The following is a 22673-nucleotide window of genomic DNA, read 5'->3' as shown; positions in this document are numbered from 1 at the left end:
GTCAAGCTTTATGAGAAGTTGATGGAAACTCCATTTTAGAATTTTTGAAAACTATTTCCAGTAGACCAAGTAGATTTGCAAGTCCATAAAATAACAAGACCCACATATTAGATTGGATTTTTCCGTATTCAATATCAATATCATTTAAAATGAAGAATTTTAAACTTTATCACTATAAATCTGGGACCAGAAGACGGATTAGTACAGTCTATAGTTTTAGGGTACAGTTGCTTAGGAACCTATTGTACTACAACACCTTTCATTCGACCATAAGTTTGTGAAAATCGGTTTAACTATCCCTAAGAAATTGAAGATTGTTCCGTTTTGTTGGAGTTTTCAATCACTATTTGCGGTATTTCTGGAATCGCAAGCTGGGAGCCGGAATTTCCGAAATGAGTTTGTTTGATTAATCTACTAACCAGTTTTATGACTTCCCCTTCATTTTGCTTGCTCACTTGTAAAAACCTGTGGTGTAATGATGCCTTTATCATATCACTCAGATTCCTGTATATTATGATGTGGTTCAAAATAATACTTCTTATACTCTTGGAATAAAACGGAAAAGTTTTAAGGGCTGGGATACACTGGGAGAATGATAGTCCTTATTATCTATCTCAGGGCAGGACCAACCTACACAGATGAAAATATTATGTGAATTAACATCTATTTTCATGCACATATTTGGAGCAGACAACTAAACATAAAGTTACTTTACAATTTTGCACGTTTCAATAAAATTTAATCGCAAAACTATGCGTTAATTGAAAGATACAGCTTTGCATCGATGATGGTTTTCAATCAAACTTTCGATTCAACCCATGTCTATTCCATATTAATATTAATTTACATGTCATGTAAATTTCATTATTAATTTCTGTGTAGAGGCCGTGTGGAATGCGGTAACAAAAAAACTTAGCCAAGAATAGATTCACTGGGTTCCTGCGTCCATGTCGTAAAAGGCGGCAATTGCAGATGTTTATCCTTTCCCAATTTCAGTTACCAGATTTTTTAAAATTTTGTTGTTTAGTGAAAAAAACCATTCCTTCGTTAAACATAACATCGATACATTATGAATAATAAATTTATTTTTCGTATAAAGTATAATGGAAAAATTTACAAATTTACAAATGAATGATGTGGCAGATCTCTTCACAGCCGACTGTTTGAAGATTTACGAATTTTGGTAGTTATACGATAAACTACCAAATCAACATAATTGTTTCACATTGTGCACCAAAACATGTCCCGGATCTTCTCCCACCCTATTAATACATCTCCTATCCAGTGGTACTCGTGGAGATGCGCACAGTGGTTTGAATCAATAAAAAAGTAAACTTAATTCTCTAGCTGCCAAACCGTTCCTCCGAGAACTCATTCACAAAAATATACCTCGTGATTTGATAACAATACGAAATGTGCAAATCCTACTATGATAAAAGCTCATTTCAACAACTTTTTTCCCTTAAGGGCTGAGGCCAGTGTGTTTTAGAGCGTTTTAGAGGGCTATTTGCACGCTTCAAATCTGATTTTCTCAGAAACGGTGACGAATATCAAAAAACCCGACTGATAATCTTTTAGAAAATTAGTTTAGATTATTCTGTGGAAATTTTAGAATGATTCAACTTGTTCATTAAATATCTCGCCTTCAAAAGCATGGATCAAAAATCTATCCTGACAATGTCTAGATAATTTAATTTAGATGCGATTAGTGCATAAAAACATATATGTTGTCGCGATAAAAATGAAGTGAATGTTATTTTTGTGAAGATGGCGGCGCCATTGTGTTCTGCTCCAGTTCCGTAGTAACGCAACGAAACATGAGAGAGAAATAAAATCAGCTCAAAAAGGCTGCCAAATAAGCGGTAGCTTTATTAGATTTTATGTGATGTAGTCAAACTTGTAACCGAAAATATCAAAACTTTCTTGGCCAACCGGTCCACGAGAGTCTGCTTAGATTGATCTTGATAAGGAACCAACACCGAACATTGTTTGTCTTGATTTGTATTTGTTTCATAGCCGCCGAAATTACACCCATATCCCAAATGTATGCAATTATATCTTTTTACATACTTGTGATACGGATTTCGTTATTTAAACTTCTCTTGACCAAGCTTGTGTTCAAGTTTTGCATGCAAGCAGTTATTTTTATAGCGTTGTTTCTCTACCTTTCTGCGATTTCGGCTGAAGCGATAAACTTTATCTCATTATCAATCAAGTTCATCTTATATAAATATAAATATAATTTCATCCGAGCTTGCATGACACAAGATACCAATTAAAGCTTCAAATCGTTTTATGGCACTTTTTGTCTTGTTGTCTAGCAACAACCCACCTCTAGCATGCTACGCGTAGGACTGAAACATTCGCTATAATTTCGCTTCTATTTATAGATTCACGTACTTCCAACAGCTTCGCTTTTGCATCGATTGACCAAACAGAGCGATGCTTTCCCTTTGATATATCGCCTACTCCTTCAAAACCGTCGTCTAGGGCATGGAAATCCGGTATGCCGGAGATTTTTAGCAGACAAAATAGGACACTGCTCGCTACTAATCAAAAATCATATATAATTGAGAATACGTGGCTTGGTGCATTCAAATCGAAACTTAGAAATATTTCCAATCAAATAATGAAATAATATTGATAATTGATACCACATAGACTGAGCTGTAAGTGTTTAAAACCTGACCACATTTCTACGTGTATTTTTCTTTGAGTTTTGCCCCCCTATATAGAAAATAAAGATGTGTTCCACATCGAACAAGATTAGCAAGGCCTTCAAAATTGACTTCCGTTTCTGCAATGACCTCAGCATTCGACGAAAATTTCTTTCCCTGGAGAAACCCTTTCAAGTTTGGGAAAAGATAATAGTCGCTGGGGGCCAGGTCTGGAGACTACGGGGGATGGTGGACCAATCCGTACAGCAAATCATTCAATTTCACCGTTGCTGTTTAATCAGGACACGAAACTCGTCTTTTTTCCATAGCTTGATGAAAACTAGAACTCGATTGACACGATCAGCTGTTATTCAAACACTAGTGGATAGATTTTTGCCATTAGGCCAAAAATATACACGGTTTGAGACTATTCACGTCTTTTCTGTGAGAGGTACGGGACTTTCCATTCCATTCCAAGGCGTGACTTAGCGGGTTTGAGTCCAATTAGAAATTTAATGACAATTTTACTTTGTTGCTCCATGCGACGGTTTGAGATTTTACATGCATAATACCCCGTATCTCCGGAACCGGAAGTCGGATCCGGAAAAAAAAATTAGGAACTCTGCATACGATCATAAAGCCTTTGGTTTGGAATTTCATTTCTAAGTTCGTGAAAATCTTTTGGTTCCTCTAGTTCTCATTATGCGTTATAAATAAGAAGAATTAAAAAGGTCAAGTTAAATGATGTTGATGAAATAGTGAAAAGTAAATTTTGACGTATAACAAAACTTTCATTTTTTTACTCGTCCCAACATTGCAAATTTATTTCCTCTTCGTTCCGTCACCCGGAAAATGCACATCGTTTCCAGAACCCAAGGATATTGCATTTCATAGAGCTATTACTGTAAAAAATAATGACTTAATAATGATTATCCCCATAAAGAATATAATTATTATATCAATAAACGCACAAAAAGAAAAGCTTTATATGACTTTCACGCTAAATGCAACAAATTGGTGTTGACGGAACATTTTGTGCTCGTGTGTCTAATGTGTTTTTTTTGCTTCGGAGAAGGGTGGAATTTGTTAAGCGAGAGATGGAGAAGTATGACAGGTTAGTGCGCTCTAACTATTTGCAGGTATCCACATAAACCACCGGCATTGGTAACGACTGCTCAAAGCACCGCCGCCGAGCCGGCATCGAAGGAAAACAAGAAATACCGGTCCATGTGCTGCAAAACGATTGAGGGCTTCGAAACAAGACACTGACAATCGGTGGTGATGTTTTACCCTCACTGTTTCAATGAGAACAACTTTACCCAACCGCCATCGGTATTTGATCTAATTCCGCTGGCGAACGAGGGCTGGCAAAGCTGAGAACGGTTAGAAAGGATATATATATAAGTTCGTTCCCGAGTGCCAAGATTCTTCGTGTCTTCAATCAAATCCAATTCCAATCTATAGAAAGTAGCTGGTTCTGTTTTACGTACGTGATCCTGATGAGTGTCACATCTGTATTTGATTAAAGCATTGTTGATGAGCAAGAAGATGAGAGTGTCTATAACCGAATGTTTATAGTTGCCATAGACATACACTCTTAACCACATTCGCAACGGAACACTGCACTCTAAGATTTGTTTGTGTAAATGCTGTGGGCCAATTCCGAATCCTTCTACAATTGTCCGCAATTGTGTTGCGGTGTCTAACGGATGCAACCGAGGAGCGATGAAGAACATGCTTGTCTTTTTGTGGATATGTATGCAAATGAAGCATCCGATTCGTAAAATCCGCGACCCTACTGGGAAAACCAACAAATGCGGTTAGTGAACACGCACATGGCTGTTAGAATAGTTCCAGACGTTTGAAGATGTCTTATTTGGGGTTTTGTTCCAGTTGATTCATCCGTTTCTGCCGTTTCGTATGAAGAAAAGGACACGCAAGCCGGGAGCGGAATCAAAGCAATTGTTTTAGGTTGCAGAGGCATTCCGAGCATTGAGGTAAAAAAACACACACACACACACACACACACACACACACACACACATACTACCGTGCAACTCCCTGGTGCATCACATCGGCTCCAAATTTGGATTATTCTCTCCGTTGTCTATGGAGGAAAAATACTAAAAGGGTTGGCTAGAAGCACACGTTCTCGTTCGGTTCGTTCCCGTCGAATCCGGAAGACAACAACGACACGTTCCGCCACACACGGTCGAATCCTGGAGCAACGGAATAACCTCATCAGCGTCAATTTGTGCGCTGCCGAATCGCGCGGAACAATCAAAGCATTGCTCCCGACACTCGGATGCACCGGGGATCACCGGGGTTCCCCCCGTTTGCGCACCATAGAATGTTTTTGAACCCGTGTGTCATTTTGCTACCTGGCAGCAGGAGAAATTGTTTGGTGAAAATCAAAGTTGCCTCCAGACAGACAGCGTGAATGCGTTACTTGGGTATGCATGTTTTGTGTCTTTCTAAATTTGTTTGTCGTCGGGATCGTGCATCAACGTGAGACAAAATTTCGATACCTGCTTGGAGAAAGTAGTACGTGATAATATGAATCAATAGTCATTTCTTACGGCTTTTTTCATCAATATCAGTGGCGGATCAGGGTTATTTCGCTAAAAACCATTTCACCAAAAGCCGTTTCGCCGAAAGGGTCATTTCACCGTATTATTCATTGCTCTCAATATCGTAATTGGAATTGATTAAGAAAAAAACAAAATAATAAACCCTTTCGGCGAAATGTCGTTCGGCGAAACGACTTTCGGCGAAATGACCTGCTCCCATCAGTGGCATAGCAGTTCAAATTGAACTATGAGTTTTACATTTTATCACTATTTGGCTGAAATTTTTCATAAGTATTCTACATGACCGAAAAGCACCATTTTCGTCAATAGTTCACCACAGAGCTAAGAAAAGTCATTTTCTTTGACTCAAAATAGACGAAAATGACGAGAAATTACTGTCACTCTCAGCTTCGCTCGCAAACTATGAGAACGAAATTCATGTCCATTTCAAAATTGTGTTTTTTCTTTCATTTGCCCTTTCAGTCATTTGCAGTTTTCAGTGAAAATCCCATAGTACGCAGTGTCGATATTCAACCGAAGCTGTGAGAATCGAAAATGATAGAAAAAGGTTTCACAATAACTTTTACCTGTTGGTGCTCGAATTTGTAGTAGTATTGGTTTCCAAAGAGGTTCTGGGATGTAATTACTTCGATTTGTCATATTTCAGTCACTATTCGTAGCCAAGCGTCACAGATTTTCAATACATCAATGAAAGAATGAGAATTGAAATTCTGCTGATGCTCCCTGAAGACGTTTGTTTGGTTCCGTCTTGTCATAGAGGAAAGAGTGACGTTGGCAATTATTTTCTCTCATTTTTTCAATGATAAACGAAATTGCTTCGTCTCTCTTCGTTTGTTCTGTTGTCGGTCATTTACGAATGAGACAGTAAAATACTGATACTAATACTAAATTTCTGGCTGTTGGATTGGATTCTTTCATTGAGAATGCGTAACAATTTTAAGCTCTGGTTCACCATATCGAAACTAGTCTTACTTTAAAGTCCGATTGATTTGGAGTCTTCGACAATAAAGAATGTACTCGAAGAAAATGTAACAGTTTTTTTAGTATGGCTTTCTATTACATGGAATAAAATTGATGAAATTTTGTATAAAACTAGTTCAGAGTGTAATTTTTCTTTATATTGAATACAGAAAAATTTATCAAATTTTAATCAAAACTAGTTTAGAGTGTAGTTTTTTTTATTAAAATAACTAATTTAGAGTGTAGTTTTTCACCACATCCTATCAGGTGGTTATCGAAATGGCTTACTAGCAAGAAGTGCTTTGACAAAAAATTATGGATGTGGACGAAACAGTTGGACAATTCAACAATTCGACCGTATTCAGTGTGGTAAAACTGTTCAAGAAAAAAAAGAAAAACGAAGGAATACAACTCTTATGCATTAATTCTAAGATGCGGGCATCTAATTTAGCAGAGGAGATTGAATAAACTAACTTCGCTAAAATATAACTAAAATGTGTTTGTTTATTCCCTGGGAGTTTCAAAAATGTCCGACTTAGAATGAACTCTTAGTGATAATTTTTGTCTGTTGAATTCTATTTTTGAGTAGGGGAGGTTAGGGCTGGTTGTCCGAGTTTCGCGAGTTTTTTGAAAAAGTTATTAACAATCAAATGAGAAGCGTCCAAACAACCCTAGGACTGTGGTAGAGCCGATTTCTACAGGTCTATGATCGTTTGAAAGCTGCAATTGAATTTTGGATTTCGAGTTCGAAAATAAAATGATTGATTTTACTGAGAAATGGGTACGACCGATTTTGTTGATTGAATTGAAAGATGGCTTTTTCGGGCCATTTGTTGCTTTTAACATGTTTATTTCACATTAACGGCCAACATTTTCAAGGTTTATTCCTCCATCTTCAGGATAACTATAAATTTACATACATATATTAGACTGAATCTGAAGCGATGTGCGTGGGAAGTGGTTGTATAAGTTTTGACTAAATTAATTATTTCAAATTAAAATAACATAAACAAATGTGTTCGTATATCTCATTTTATGTTTTTCACTGTAGATTAGTAGTTTCCGCATTTGTTATTTTTTTGCACCCTACTGGACGAAAAATAAAAAATAGAATTTTTAGTAAAATTCTGTATATTGTAACTTGTGAAACTATTTTGTGACTAATTAATGTATGTAAATTTATAGATGCCCTGACGATGAAGGAATAAACCTTCGAAACGATGCTCGTTAACGTTCCGGTTCAGAAGATATAATAGTATAAGTGACGTAACCAACAAAACGTGTTGTTTTTTTTACCGCTTCTTTGATGCCCATCTATAGAGATGTATTTTCTCTAAGTGTGTAATGGTAGAGGTGAAATAAACTGACAAACGCGTTGTTTTTTCTCGAATATGGCTGAGCCGATTTTAACAAGCTTGGGCTAGTTTGAAAGCTACACACAGTTCGAAATAATCTTGTGATTTTACATCTCATAAGATGCACATAAATGGAGCAGCAAACACACAAATTTATATTCAGAAACATGTAATATTGTATGATTTGAAAATTACATGGCTTGAAATCGGATGAAATAATTAACAAAAGATCTATAGCAACAGCGCGACTTGAACCAAGAAACATCAAATCACAAAGCACGCCATTTAATCGACTGAGCCTCAGAAGCACCTTTCTACACTCTTACCAGCCGCTACCTAATTTTAGGTCAAAACCTACCCAAAATCAATTAAAGTGCATCACCCCAATTTCAGGTAACGAGAGACGACCTCAAAATTTAGGTAAATGTAAGTTTACCCAAAGTGTTATGCCATAACAAAGAACGCTACCCATTTTTTACGATCAAGTAAAAGTTTGAGTAGATAACGACCTAATTTTGGAAAGCTTATAGAAGAACTCGACAATGATGTAATGTAGATAATGAGTGATTGATTCATATAAATCCATACAACGGCACTAGGTAGCCAAGTATAAATTACACTCGAAGCCTGTACAATTTTGTACGAATGGAATATTGCGTCATTTGACAAGTTAAGAGTTCTGAATTGTATCGATTGTAGTTATGTAAAGTTCATATTTTTTATGTGTAATATTGAATTGTGGATAAAGTTTGAAAATCAAACGGTTGTGATTTCTGGTTCCGAAGATATAAGTGACTAACTGCACATTTTTTATCAGCAGTATTTTCTCGAAGATGACTCAACGAATTTCGATAAACTTAGGCTTATTTGAAGGCTATCAATGTCAATCAAATTTGGAAGGGTTCTGACGAGCATTTCCGGTTCGTGAGATGTAATCTTTTACGTGACGTAACTGACAAATCTCAGTGCACTGAAATTTTACAATGCACCAAAGTTTCTCGGAGATTTTGGAAGACTTAGACTCGTTTGAAAGCTACTATTAGATTAGTTTATAAGCAATAAACAATAAAATCCTGAAATCTACCATATTCTAGCTTGTTCTAAATGTGTTCTTTGTTTTTTTCACAATTACAGGTATGCAACAAGGATGTTCGATTTATGCAAGTAAACTTTCTCACGTTAACATTACCTAGCGGAAGATGACTTTGAACATGTCTGCAACTGATTTAGCTGCTTTTATCCAAGATTTTCGATTTCTTTTTATAGTTTTGAAGGGTTAGTTGTAGCTTGTTGTTTATATTGAGAACGTTCTCTCTTCACCAGAGGCCTCTATCACTCCGGGCAGTTAGGTGGATTCGTTTCTTTCGGTATAACATGGACTCTATTCGCTTTAAACCATTCCGAAACATCTTTGGCACAGAGACAATATGCCAATTCAGCCCAGAATAGCGAGAAAGCATTATGACTGCGTATAAATAGTAAAAATGGGGTATTTTTCTTTGTTTTCCGTTCCGGTAGTGATGAAATTTGGCTCGCTCGGCCACAGCTGCATATTGCTTGCCAAACCAAATATTTTCAGAAAACTTGACCTTTTTCGTCGTGCTCTTTTGTACCGTTCCATTGTATGGCAGTATAAAGATATTCTGGTAAGCTGCTCAAAGTCTGATACCAAAATGATACCGATGCTTGGGAGTATGCACGATATTTTTTCTCTAGCCACAATACGTACCGAAAGATCTGGTCTCTTCTGCAATATTTGCATCCTCTTCGCGTCCTTTTGGTGGTTCCTGAGATTCGTTTTAGTGCCCCCTTCCTGACTGTTGTCAAACGTGTATCGAAAGATTTCCAGAGATATACGCATTTAGGGGTGTCCAGATGTTGTCTCGAACAAGCCCTAATTCGTAAAATGACTAACTTGTACTACTATATGATTCAAATATGTGTCACACATGTTTCAGCACTGTGTTAAATCAACTGTAAGGAGTCATTTTTAATGGTAAAATAGGTCGGTCTCAGAAGACCTAAATTGACACGTATCTACATGTCAATTGAGGTCTTCATATTGAAACGATTTGAATTAAAGTCGTCGATCGTACTGCTAGTCAATAGATTTTTTGTAAATCCAGCCCCCCGACAGCTACGACTAGCCCAACACTGCCGGCCTTCAACGGGTCAAAATTCATCCAAACAATGGCGTCTAATCCAAATCCTAATTTCTTTAGAATTTAAAAAAGTTGTAGTCTTTTCATGAAAGGACAACTTCCAAGATGAACGAATATTTACTATTATGAATTATTTGATAACTTGTACATTATTCTGTATACGAATTCCTAAAAACTTTTTCTCAGACATTTTGATAAATGTATCCCCATTCAAGTTGAAACTATAACTCTGAAGATTATTTAATTGAAATGAAAAAACATCATCGAAGGATTGACACTGTTTGTATAAATGCACTGGTTGCATAATCAAGGACATTTTTATAACTGAAGAAAATTATGGAACGAACACAAAAAATAACAGATAATAATTATCTAATTTTCTAGATATGTACAATTTCATACCAAAATTTCATGATGATTCTGCAGAAAAATAGTAATAAAGAAGTGCGTTTTATCCCATCTATTTTCACATCTTTATTGAGAACAAGCATCAATAGGTCTTTCCAAAAAAACACATTTTTGTCACAAAAAGCATTAAACATATAATCTGTTAAAATTGATTAAATCATGAAATTTTATTGCTTACACCAATAGGTAATTAGCCAATAGAGGTAGATTCGATGTAAATAAATATCCAACATACACTGAATCGAATAATTCATTGATGCAGTAATGAAATTTGACACATAAACTTTATTCAATTGGGTAAATCCTGTCTCTGAATGAGTTTGATATTTTTATTACATCCTTCACGATTAATGGCGTTTTCGTTTTTAATTTGCACTACACCGGTGCAGTGCTACACTGAGGCATGAATAAACGAACAAAAATGACGAAAACATAAACAGTAACCATTGACTACAATAAACGATTCCATTGCACAGAGCTACACCAAACTTTATATGAGTGCTACACCAGTGGTATCGGTGCAGAAAAAGTGTAGCACTGGTGTTGATAAAAACGAACGGCTTTTGCTACACCAGTATAGTGCAATTTAAAAACGAAAACGACATAAGTGATTCTTCATTACTGACTGAAGTACTTCAACAAAAAAAAGTTTGGCTCCAGAGAGGATCGAACTCACGACCTTCGCGTTATTAGCACGACGCTCTAACCAACTGAGCTACGGAGCCATCTTGGCTAATCGGTTTGAAAAAGCTGATTAGATTGTGATCATTCAAACAAGAAAGTTTCAAGGGCCAACTGTCAATGTGAGTAAGTCACTTATAGTGAAATTCAGCATCATTATTCGGATGCTATGTTCTATGAAAAACAAAATTATCAAACGGAAAGTTATAACGTATACATTCAAATTGATGTTTTGTTTCATCCTAGCACAGGATTGTGCAACATAGCAAGAATAAATAGAAGCAATAAAATGTATTGACATGTGCGGACATATACTGTATCGCAATGTATTTAATTATCAACGAATGTATTTTTTTTTCTACTGAACCAGTGCTTTGTAATCTATTGCCGCTTTTGAAAGGGTGCGAAATTTTCCTTATTTCCTGAATTGACTGTTAATTGCGGTTTTATGAACTTAACGTGTAAATCGACCGGTCGGATTTATTTTTCATTGGACATTGTTCCAGACGGCTTTATTAAGTGCTCTCGCAACACGTTTCTGAACTGTAAAACTAAGGGAGAAAGGAATCGTAGTACCACTTCTATCCTGCGAAATATCAATATAATTTGATTATTCCTCCAAAATATGATCAAAAAATGAAATTGTTATTTTTTTAGACAATTACTATGCGTATCACGACTCATAAACCGAGTGGGAGTAGTTTTTGAGTTGAGCGTTGACCAAAAGCAACAGTGCATATCCGAGCGGTCACAGTTCAATCGAAAATCCGGTTCAAAAGTATTTTCAAAAAAAAAATGTCACCAATCAAGATACATAAGAGAAACATGTCACGGAAAGCTCCAAAAGCCTTCGACTAAAAACAGAATCGTTTTCTATAGCCAGACAGGATGGAAGGAGCAAAAAACAATTGCGTAGGATAAAAACGCGTCCATTCTGGAATGGAAGTTGCTTCTGGCACCTTTCGGAATGCAATTACCATTGATGTGGATGTGGATTTTCGCAAGTGGTAACGCCATTTTTTCCCGAAATTTTGCGGTTTGGTTAGTTGTTCAGGTTTATGGCAAATGTCATTGATTTTTCGTTTCATAGTACTCTTCTGCACGACGTAGTTTGCTCGAAGACATGCGAACATTTACCTTGTTTTGTTGATAATGATATGCGTGGTTATGAAATCGAAGCTCACATACCTGGAAGAAGAAAAAAGAAATTAATGTAAAAATTGTCTATTACTTGAACCATACTAAGCTATGAATAAAAATTTGTGAACGTGGAGGGAATTCCGAAATTAAAACATATTAAAATTAAAAAAATAAACCGTGGAGAAGCCACACGATATTTAGGCCGGGATCCCCCAATTATATCAATCGCATTAGTCGAGGCCTCTTATTTTCTGGATTTTTAAATTTTTTCACACAGCAATAATTTTTTGTAAATATTTTTACTTTTTCCAACATTTTCACTTTACAAAATTGACCAATGCCTAAATCCTAGTCAGTATTAGTCTATATTAGTTTAAACAGTCAAAAAATATGCCAAAATTATCCAAATCGGTTTAGTACCAACGAAGATATAGCGATTTAAAAATATCGTTCCGACTGTTTCCGTGATTCCAGTGTAGCGGTTCGCCTTGGAGAGTGCTTACTGTAAGCCTTTGTAAAATAAAACATTTTTCGGAAGAGGGACTAAATTTCTAACAATATTTAATATTTTTTGGTGGTCTCATCTGCACATGTCTGCTCGTTTATGGGTGGGGATTTTTGTGTGGAAAGTCAGGTCACGTGTGGACGCACAGGTCAACTTGAAAAAATTTAAGATGCCGAATTGCAAGAATTATCTGACGACGACAATACCCAAACTCAAAAACATATCTTGAAGAGATTAAACGTCATGGAAAAGATTCAAGGAATGGGTTCCTCATGAACTGAATAACAGATAGAAGAAAAACCGATAAATGTCGAGCAAAATTTTGCTTTCTAGGTATAAAACAAAGAGTTTTCCACACCGGATTGTAACGGGAGATGAAAAATGAATTTATTTTGATAATCCTAGGTCCAGTAAATTATGGGTTGACCATGACCAACCATCGATTTCAACTGCTAATCCTTTTTTGATTGTTTTTATATCGTTTATTTTACCCCGGCTTTAACCATGTTGGTCGTTCACCTGGGAAAAACTGCTAATCCTAATGGCTTTTCTAAATAATATAAATACTGACCGCTACCGAAAGCAAATGATGGAATTGAATCAAACCTATTGCAAATGATGACCAGACACATTTTGCAGCACGACTACTCCCGCACACACAGCGCAAAAAAAGTCTTGGCATTACAATTCCTTTTGTGGAATTTGGGCCTTTCTGTTTCAACAGACTTCGCAGCCGATTCTTAGTGTACAGAATCATTGCATGGCTAGTACTATGGATCCTACACTGACGCTAAGAATCCTTCCAGGTCGGGGCTCGAACATACGACAACTGGCTTGTAAAAGACCAGCGTCCTATGCATTGAACCGCCAACCTGGAACAGCACACACAGCGACAGCGGGCAAAAACATCACATCTGAACTCAGATGGGAATCTTTGCTTCATCCGCCATACTCACCAGATTTGGTTTCAACTTCATCTCATTTTTATCATTGACAGTTGAAACGCATTTTTTCATTGGCAGTATTTTGGGCTCTCTGCGATAATAAAGTGATATATAAAAATTTCAAGCGTTTTTGTGTTTTAAGAATTACACTGGTTTTCAATATTTTTTCCATAAGAGAAAGTAGGTAATGATCTTTAAAATCATGTGCTAAAATTATGTACACTCGAAAAAATTGTGAAAACCAACTTTTGATTCGAGGCCAGAAAGCCGAGTTCGAATCAGTTCGCTAAGATCGCAAAATGTGTGTGTATGGATGCGCGTGTGTGAGTGACAAATAATGTTACTCAATTTTCTCAGAGATGGCTAAGCCTATTTTCAAAAATTTCAAATGAAGTCTTATACGTCCCATACAAAGTTACTGAGTTTCATCTGGATCCGACTTCTGATTTCGGAGTTACAGGGTAATATGCATCTAGAAAATGAAAATAATATCACTAACTAACTAACTATTTTCCAAGATTAGCTCATCGGTTTCCATCATCTTAAATTCAAATAAATGGACTTAAGACTCTATTAAAAATTCCTAACTTTTATTCATATTCAATTTCCTGTTCCGGATCTCCAGGACGATTAGTGTAAGATCGAATGTAGATTTTAAGAATATTTTTTCATAAGTGACCATGTGATGTGTAGCAGATCCTCCGAATTGGCTAATAAACTCATATCAGTAATACCGGTAACTGGTTTTCAGTACCGCAGTTAGCAGAAATAGTGGAGAAAAACTCCAAAATGGAAATCACGTCATTGCCTCAGAAACGACGAAACCAGTTGTCATAAATTCAAATTAAAAAAAAAGACTTATAGTACCATATCAAATTTGGTGAATTTCATCCGAGTCCGACTACCGGTTCAGGAATTTGTGAGATGATGAGTTATTTTTTAATTTTAAACCGTCATAGAATGAAGAATGGGTAGAACTTAAATGTGAATATCGTCTGTTGTACTAAACGCATCAACATAATTCATTCTCCATGCTATCATCAATACGGTCAGCAATTTATGACAAAACTTTCATCAGTATGAGATAACCATAAACAACTCAAACATTTAGAGTCCTCAAACTTTTGGAAACAATGAACAAAGTAAAATTTTGATGCTTCATTCAATCTAGCCTGCGTAGATGACGCATTCAGTTCAGAACAGAATCCAAGTTCAGCTCTGAAATTCAGTTTCAGAATTCAAGAACATATTTTCTTTTTCATTTACATATTTCAGATCTAAATTTCAGTTAATCGTCCGGAATACAAGGACAGAGCAGAACACTATCTCAGAATGCAGCTCTAAAATTTGGTTCCACAGTTCTAGGAGTGTAACTGAATTCAGTAACTCGATTCTGAAGATTTTTTAACTGAATTCCTGATTTGGATTCTAGCACAGAATTTCGGAGCTGATTTCTTAAACCGAATTTGAAAATTGAATCCTGAACCGAAGTTCTGCAACTAAAAATCAGTTGCAAACCAGAATCCAGGTCAAGAGTTTAGTGCTTGTATTCAGGTGCAGAATTTAGTGTCCAATCAGAAACCTTATCTCGAATTTCTGTTCCATAACACAGCTTCAGTGATCAGTTCAATAGTCCAGAATTGTTTTTAAATTCAGTTTCTGAGTTCAGGATCAGAATTCGGAATCAAAATTGAGTTTCAGAATTCGGTTCTACCATTCGGTTCCAAAATTCGATTCCAGGAGAGGAATTCAGATTCCTAAACATAAAAAAAACCTGAACGATACATTTTATTCGTATTCACGTCATTTAGTTATGTCATAATACACCCACCTTAGAAGGTTAAACCTTCTACTGACAAGGACTACCGATTTGAATACGTTTTAGCTCAGTTTAGAAATTGTTGGTATAATTTTTACTTCACCGCTTTAAGGTGAAATGTAGTCTCAAAAAATGCGCGCAAAATTTTAACCGCTTGATTTGAACGAATCATCGCACAAAGTATAACAGACAAAACCGACACATAGAAACAAGGAATATTTTCAGTGATTGAGCGCAGTGGGCCTACCACACGTTTTGTTGGCTTGAAAAACTTAGACTTATTGACTTATTTAACGACTCGTTATTATTTCAATACAAAACCCAATGTTGCATAAACTCGTGTCATTATTTTATATGTAATTTTTGCTCACCATAATAACGCCACCGAACCCACCGTGCATTTCTCACGCCACCACCATACGAAACAGCAGCGCGTGAATAATACAGAAAATGTTTATAAAATTCACTTAAAACTTTTGAAAATTTCGGTTATTTCGGCTAAAGCTTTATAATTTTGAGTTACCTTTGTGCAATTTTGCTTCAGACACTATTTTTCAGTTCTAAAATCATCCCCGGAACAGTGAATGTTTATACATTTCGGAAATCAATTACAGCTCGACAAAGCCAACATTTCAAAATTCTGAGAATACATAGTTGTGATAAATGCAATTAAAAAAATAATTGTTTTTGATATTTCGTAATTCTGTTTAGTTTTTGAATAATTTATCAAAAACACGACGCGCGCATTCCGCTTAAACGACGGTATAAAATTTTAAACACCCATTGCCAGATCCGGGAGTCGGATTCGGATGATAATCGGGAGTTTTATAGGACTCGGGCCTTTCATTTGAACATTTGCGTAAATATGTGTCAATTTATGTTAGGCATGGAGATATGAGCAGTAGCATTTCTTCGAAGTTCTGTCTGCTCATACGTAGAAACCACCCAGTAGCAACTTGGGAAGTCGTAGATCATGCTAAACGTGCAACCCAAACTGACTTAGAACATGGACTGATCAATAACATAGATGGACACGCCAATGCAGGTCAATATGGGAAGGGAAGGAATGTTAAGTGGTGTTTGTGGGGCGAGGAAATGATTAGGATTTATCTTGATGGATAGTGTGATCTACTTATTATTTATGATATTATTATGTGTTTATTACTCTGGGTAGCCGGCTACCGAGAATACGTTGTAATTATATCGCGGTTTGTATTAATATGTGCTGCTTCCTACTAAAATACGAAACTTCTTCCGAAACTCCTGAAACTCCGGACAGCCGGCTGTCGGAAGGTTCACTATAAATTTATATCGAGTGATATCTTGCCGCAATACTGGCAAGATATCACTCGATCGTTATCAATCGAACAACAACGTCTTACGCGATACGAAGTAATGTCGATATTTACCCTCTAACCAAGATAAAATTAAAAAAATACCAAATGGATCCTTCTTGCAGTCTAAATACATACGTTCTTGTTAAGCACAGTCGCAAAAAAAAATCTGATTATAAACTTCACGCGCGCATCTTAAACTTATCGTTTAATCCGAAGAAAAAAAAAATCAAACGTTCCCCGAAAAGAAAAGAAATAGGGTAACGGCTCCCTATTTCATCTGAGCTCCTATTTCCATCTCATCCATTCACCTCATTACTTTGAACATGAATAATATTTTAAAACCTACCTGAACCAAACTGTGAAATGTTTTAAAACGATTATAAAAGCTATTGTCACACTTTCCTATTGAAAGAAATGGTTTTAAGTTCTTCGGTTATCGTTTTTTTTTCATTTCAAATAAACTCACTTTTCAATTTAGGACACATTTTCGTCTCAAGATTTACAGTTCGTCATGTTTCTGAATATCTACTAATTGATTCGTCTCAAAACATGATCACTTTTTCGCACAATTACACTACCATTGAATGCTGGATGACTTCATAATTAGTAATGTTCACTTGTTACTTGTTTAATTAACGATTTAATACTTCAAAAACTACCCGACAAGCAATAAAAGTCTTTAAAAATATGAGATAAAAGTTTTTCACTTAGTTCACTTGATTGCGCTTTGTTTTCATCTCATTTGGTTTCGCAAAGTTGCCAAGTTATCTCATAATGTTACAAAACAAAAATTGTTTTTCTTCTTCAAAATCTCATCAAAAAGCATGTTTTTTGGTATCCGTGACATTAGTTTAATTATATTATTGATATTAATATTTCAATAAAACTGTTTTGGCTTCGAATATTACCAGGAAGAGCATGTTAAATACTAATGAAATAACCATTGTGGCAAATCTAGTAGCACTGGTTTCATTCCGCTATACGTCAACATAACGCTGTGAAGTGTGTGTGTGTTTCATCGGCTGTGCACAGAGATGCCAGATATTTTCATAGAAAATATGTATTACGTTGCATAGAAACTCTATATCTGGTCTATCTGTTTTCACTAATAAAATGACGTTAAATCTGTTTTCACTAATAAAATCTGTTAACATCATTTTATTAGTGAAAACAGATAGACCAGATACAGACTTTCTATGCAACGTAATACATATTCTATGAAAATATCTGGCTTCAAATAGTTCAAATTGGTTCCAAATTTTTATATAAATGTTTGTCAGAGTTCATAATCAATTATCTACATAAAAGATTTCCACTTTAACATGTGATTTGTCCGTTGATTAATAAACTTTGAAAGAATCACCGCTATCAAATACTAATAGATACTCAGAGAGAAAAGTCTAATTTTTTACTTCTTTCTTTCTATGAACCTGTACAAATCTGTATTAAATTTAGGAAATCTTTACAAAATCGGTACTTTGATTTAAACCAGTATGCGAACGCAAAAATCTATACAATACATATAAATCTGTATAAATGGCATCTCTGGCTCTACACTTTGTTTTAAGAAGGGCTAATGAATAAATAGTAACAATCACAGTTTTGTTTTTATTTAAAGTTCACCTATTTAACTTTTCAGTAAAATTTTAAATTTAAAGCGAAAGGTAACGGAAACGACTGAAAATTTTTAAAACGTTTAAATGTTTTCAAACTGGTTCTAAAAATATCGTATATTGTTTCATAGTTGGCATTAGGCCGTTTTTAAGAAGAATTCTGACATTTTGAACCTGAGAGTGTAATAGTGGAATATTTCGTTTTAATTGCTGTCGCCATTGCTAATTTATAGGATGAATAAAGGATCTACGATAGGATGGATAAAAATCCATTGAGATGAAATTAGGAGCAGAGTAGTGAACATTTCATAAGTGTTTTTTGCTGTTTTATGAACATTATTTTAATTTCCAAGGAATGTGAATCAAATCTCAATGTGGAGCAAGGCGAATGAAGCAGTAATATGAAATAGTTATAGTGATTCTAGTAGCTAAATCGAGGTTTGAAGGCGACGTCCTTACAAATGAGATGAAATAGGGAGCCCTTACCCTATAACAAGATTGTAAATAAAAAGAAATATCTTTAAGGAACGGTCTCATCAGCATACTGCTTCTTTTATTCGCATTGCTGTAAACAACACGAAATGACACACCACTACTGAAAAAATAAAATAAAATAAACACTCGTGGATGGGTTTGCTGCAGACCAATTATAGATTTTCAGTTTGAATCACACAATTTACTTGTAAATTTTACACATTCCATCTAAATCTGATAACACCGACAGTGATATGCAGATGGCGCTTCGATCGTTTGACATCGTTTAATTTTGTGCCGTAAATTCGCAGTTTCCGTCGCTTGAGCATTTTTTAGTGTCGCGAATCAGCAATATTCAATAAATAACACTTTTCACTTATCAACACACACTTGTCACAGCTGCACTATCACGCAGTTTCGATCAATCACTTCTCTATAAGTTGTTTGATACACATTGTGATTAGACTTCTTCTAGGGCAACACTTAGGCACCGCATCGTACTCCCAGTGATTCCAACTCTTTTCTTGTCGGTGGTCGATAAACTATGACAGATAAACTGTCTAAGATGATCGTAGCTTTACGGTTTTACTCATCTATCTCTACATCTGATCATGTCTTACTATAATTATCTTTGTTGAATGAATTTAACAAAACCATTGAAACGTAAGATTTTTCGCAGTTAATAGCATTCAACTAGGTTTACGGTTGGGATTCCCAAAGAGACGTTTTTTTTTCAAAGTGATCTGACACCTCAACTCCACATAACCAATTTTATTTATTTAATTCTTTTTTCTTCTGGTATAAAATACTTACCAATTTAAAATTGTTGTTGGAAACGCGATGTTTGCGTTTCAAGGTTTCGATGCAACCAATACTTTTGATAGCCTCGGTTTTGCCGAGCTTTTCGTACATGCCGATGAAAAATAATTCTTCATACATCTACAATCAGATTTCGATTATGTCGACCTGCTGCGAACCTGATTTCGATCCAAAGAAAATCCTGATTTAAAGTCTGGGAATGCATAAATTTTAATTAACATACTTTCTTAAATTTACAATTTTGTGTGTTTCCCAACACAATATATTTTTACTATACTACGTTTTGTGGAAACTAATTCCAAGTAGAGATCACTGATGATTCCGTGCAATGAAAAGGAAAAACTTGATATTGTAAATTATATGGACAATGACTTTCCATGTTTAAATAGATCCCCAGAAATAAAGATCTCACTTCAACTGACGACAAGATCACCTGTCAGTAATGTGTCTAAGCTTCGCACGAAGCACCAGGTACCAGTATATGCTGGGAAAATAATGCTCAATAATACAAAAGACAACCGCCTTCCCCTGAACTTGAGCGTGTCACCGCTAATAAGCGCTACTGCCCCAGTGTTTTGCTGCCATGGCCCGCACAATTCCCGAAGGTCAACAACAACAACAACAACCACATGGTGGACGCAAAATCAAGACAAACGACAGACTTGTCGGAAAATATTCACCTCAAAAATCCATAAACGGTCGGTTTCACAGTCCCCGGTTGACCAACCCGCAATTCACCTGTGGGCTTGGGGTAGGTATAGGCTGCACTAAGCGAATGGCGCGTAAGACAAAATAACGGATAAACAAACGATAAAAACCCCCAGACAAATAAACATGGGAAAACCGATAAAGCGTGTAATGAGAGTGGCGAGCTGATGGTCGCCACCACTTTAGTACTGTTTCACCACCCATAAAACCGTACTTATCGTAGTTAAGTATCTCTCTATGTACCACCAATTTGGTTTGTGACTTATAGATCACTGACACACAATTAGTTTTTGAAGTAGGACGATTCAGATGGTCGATTAACGTCAGCGTCCATCAAAATTAGCTTTAGTTCCGTTACCGTGACGTTTACGTCCATAAGAATACAACTAATTTAGACGGTGAATGGTGACGGAAGAAGATGCATTGTCTAAATCGTACTTCATTGTGTCAGTTAGTACGGCTGGATCTGGTCATAAAAAAAACTTGCGCAGCCGGTAGGATTCGAACCTACGCTCCCAGAGGGAATCTGATTTCGAGTCAGACGCCTTAACCACTCGGCCACGACTGCTACAACTATCTCTTGCATTATATTTCCAAAGTCAGTTAGTTCTATTGACATCATAGGTCATGATATGTCAAATATGAAAAAAATATTTGTTTGATTAGCTTTGTTTTAATTTTTATGTGTTCGTATTTTTATTCAATTTCATTATTGAGCCGCATTGAAAATAAATCCATTTCTATCAGTTGTTCTAACACTCTAGTAGAGTACGAATCCTGAACATCCATTCCCTCCAATGGCGACGATCGTGTCTACTGCACTCTGATCGGAAGGCACACTTGAAACTTTTCAAACAAATCGTGATCGATGTCAAAATATTACCATCACTTTTACAGTGATTGATTTACAATGCCACAGCTGGAGAAAACAATGGACTTAGAAACACCATTAAAATTCTCGGAATAATTGGTTTCATGGTTTAAAACCCAAGCACGATTGGAAGATCGGAATCTCGAGTTAACCAGCTGTAATGGTAGCTTTTCAACAAGTTCCTCTGCAGACATGCCAACCCGAAACATGAATAAATCAACATTAAATTGGATTGGAATAAAATTTTAACCGAACAAACGAACCGCGTAGTTCATAGTTCACCAAGTTGGCAGTCTAACTGTGTGACAACGGGGTTTTAGGCTGTAGCCAACCAGCCATTAAGAAAAGAAGCACGTAATTAACCTTCACGTCAATATTTTAGTCTGATGGGAGAAAAAATCTCGGTCTTTGAAAACGATTGCTCGCCTTGTCCGGTACGATTAATTAAGTTGATGCTAAACGTTTAATCGTTATCGCTTTATCAACTAATAAATTATAGAATTGTTTGTAGAATAATGTAAACGAAAGATGTTTATAATGCTATAACTGTCAATGACACCGTTTGATATTGGTTTCGTCAGTCAGTGAGTTCAGCATCAAACAAAAATAATCCGTTGTCTTTTTGTCGTACATATTTGTTTTGACTCATAAAACACGGTACTTCATCATCAACATTGACGAATTAGTTGGATTTTAGAGAAAACTCTTCATGGTCGAACAACAAAACAAATTTGATGAAACATAATCAGGATGGAGAAGTAGGTAAATTGATTTTCAAGAGCGTATTGTGTACAAATTTGAACCGATGGAAGTTTGAAGTTGAACATGCGTGAAAAAAAGGAAAAAATCTGAGGAGTGATGGATAATTCTCTAAAACTCTTGAATATTCTTCGGTGTGTTCAAGTTTCATGAACTTATTTTGATGATCATCGTTTAAAATTTTTGTTTAAATTTCAATCATGGATGATCCTGTAAATTCGGTATTGCAAGGCGGATTGAAAAGAAAAATTGTATGAAACCATAAAATTTATTCTGTGAATCTAAACGTGTGAAAATCGATTAAGAATTTCATGAGATGTCCACGTTGTGTCCCACTGGGTTTTTGATCATTTTGGTGAGGGTTTTTGGTCATTATTTACGGTACTACCCAGGCACGTACCTAGAGGGGCTCCTCCCGAAATGAAAAATGAAAACAAAAAAAAGTTTAATGAATGTTATAGGGGTGTTCATCCTGCAGATTACTCTGTGAGATAGTGGTTTTAGAAGTTTCATGATGGTCAAAATTGCATTACCACTGACAGTTTTAAAACTACATAAAATGGAGGTTAAAATCAAGGCAAAAAACGACAATAATAATAATACATAACATTGTACTGGATTATCGGAAAGATTTTGGAAATGAAAAAGATATCCTGCCGCTGGATCCCGCACTTATTTAAAACTAAAAAGAAGAACGCATGCTCACTTCAAATACATGTTTGGTTGGATCCATTGTTATACACCAGAGAAAGGAATGATTACCCGAAATGGACAAAAAGCCGAAACCAGTATAGCCAAAGTAAGTTTGTATGGTCAGCAATTAATATAAACTACAAATTTGTAAGATGTTTTCCGTTCTCCACGAATCGC

At 35.9% G+C, this 22673-nt stretch overlaps 2 protein-coding genes and 2 non-coding genes across 5 annotated transcripts in view; 1 reads left to right on the top strand and 3 right to left on the bottom strand.

Annotated features, from left to right (window-relative positions):
- The window catches only part of LOC131425397 (RING finger protein 17), a 546443-nt gene that overhangs the window by 454413 nt on the left and 69357 nt on the right, over positions 1 to 22673 (bottom strand). Inside the window, exons 1-2 of one of the 2 annotated variants that reach the window (XM_058587267.1) lie at positions 19460 to 19619; positions 11952 to 12002 (exon numbers count right to left, since the gene is read on the bottom strand). The exons of the other annotated variant lie outside the window; for it this stretch is intronic. Of the exons in view, the coding sequence (XP_058443250.1) occupies positions 11952 to 12002; positions 19460 to 19585 (177 nt within the window). The 5' untranslated portion in view covers positions 19586 to 19619. Of the gene's footprint in view, positions 1 to 11951; positions 12003 to 19459; positions 19620 to 22673 lie in introns of those variants that run through there. 2 annotated transcript variants of the gene reach the window in all.
- LOC131425398 (uncharacterized) overlaps positions 1 to 22673 on the top strand; it is a 210621-nt gene that overhangs the window by 119882 nt on the left and 68066 nt on the right. The gene's annotated exons all lie outside the window — the stretch shown is intronic.
- Trnai-aau (transfer RNA isoleucine (anticodon AAU)) lies at positions 10785 to 10858 on the bottom strand. The gene has a single exon. It is a non-coding gene; the product is annotated as a tRNA-Ile (tRNA).
- Trnas-cga (transfer RNA serine (anticodon CGA)) lies at positions 20660 to 20741 on the bottom strand. Its single transcript has one exon. It is a non-coding gene; the product is annotated as a tRNA-Ser (tRNA).

The sequence above is a fragment of the Malaya genurostris genome, chromosome 1, assembly GCF_030247185.1.
Source record: "Malaya genurostris strain Urasoe2022 chromosome 1, Malgen_1.1, whole genome shotgun sequence".
Taxonomy (NCBI): Eukaryota; Metazoa; Arthropoda; class Insecta; order Diptera; family Culicidae; genus Malaya; species Malaya genurostris.
This window is presented reverse-complemented; position numbering and strand designations above follow the sequence as displayed.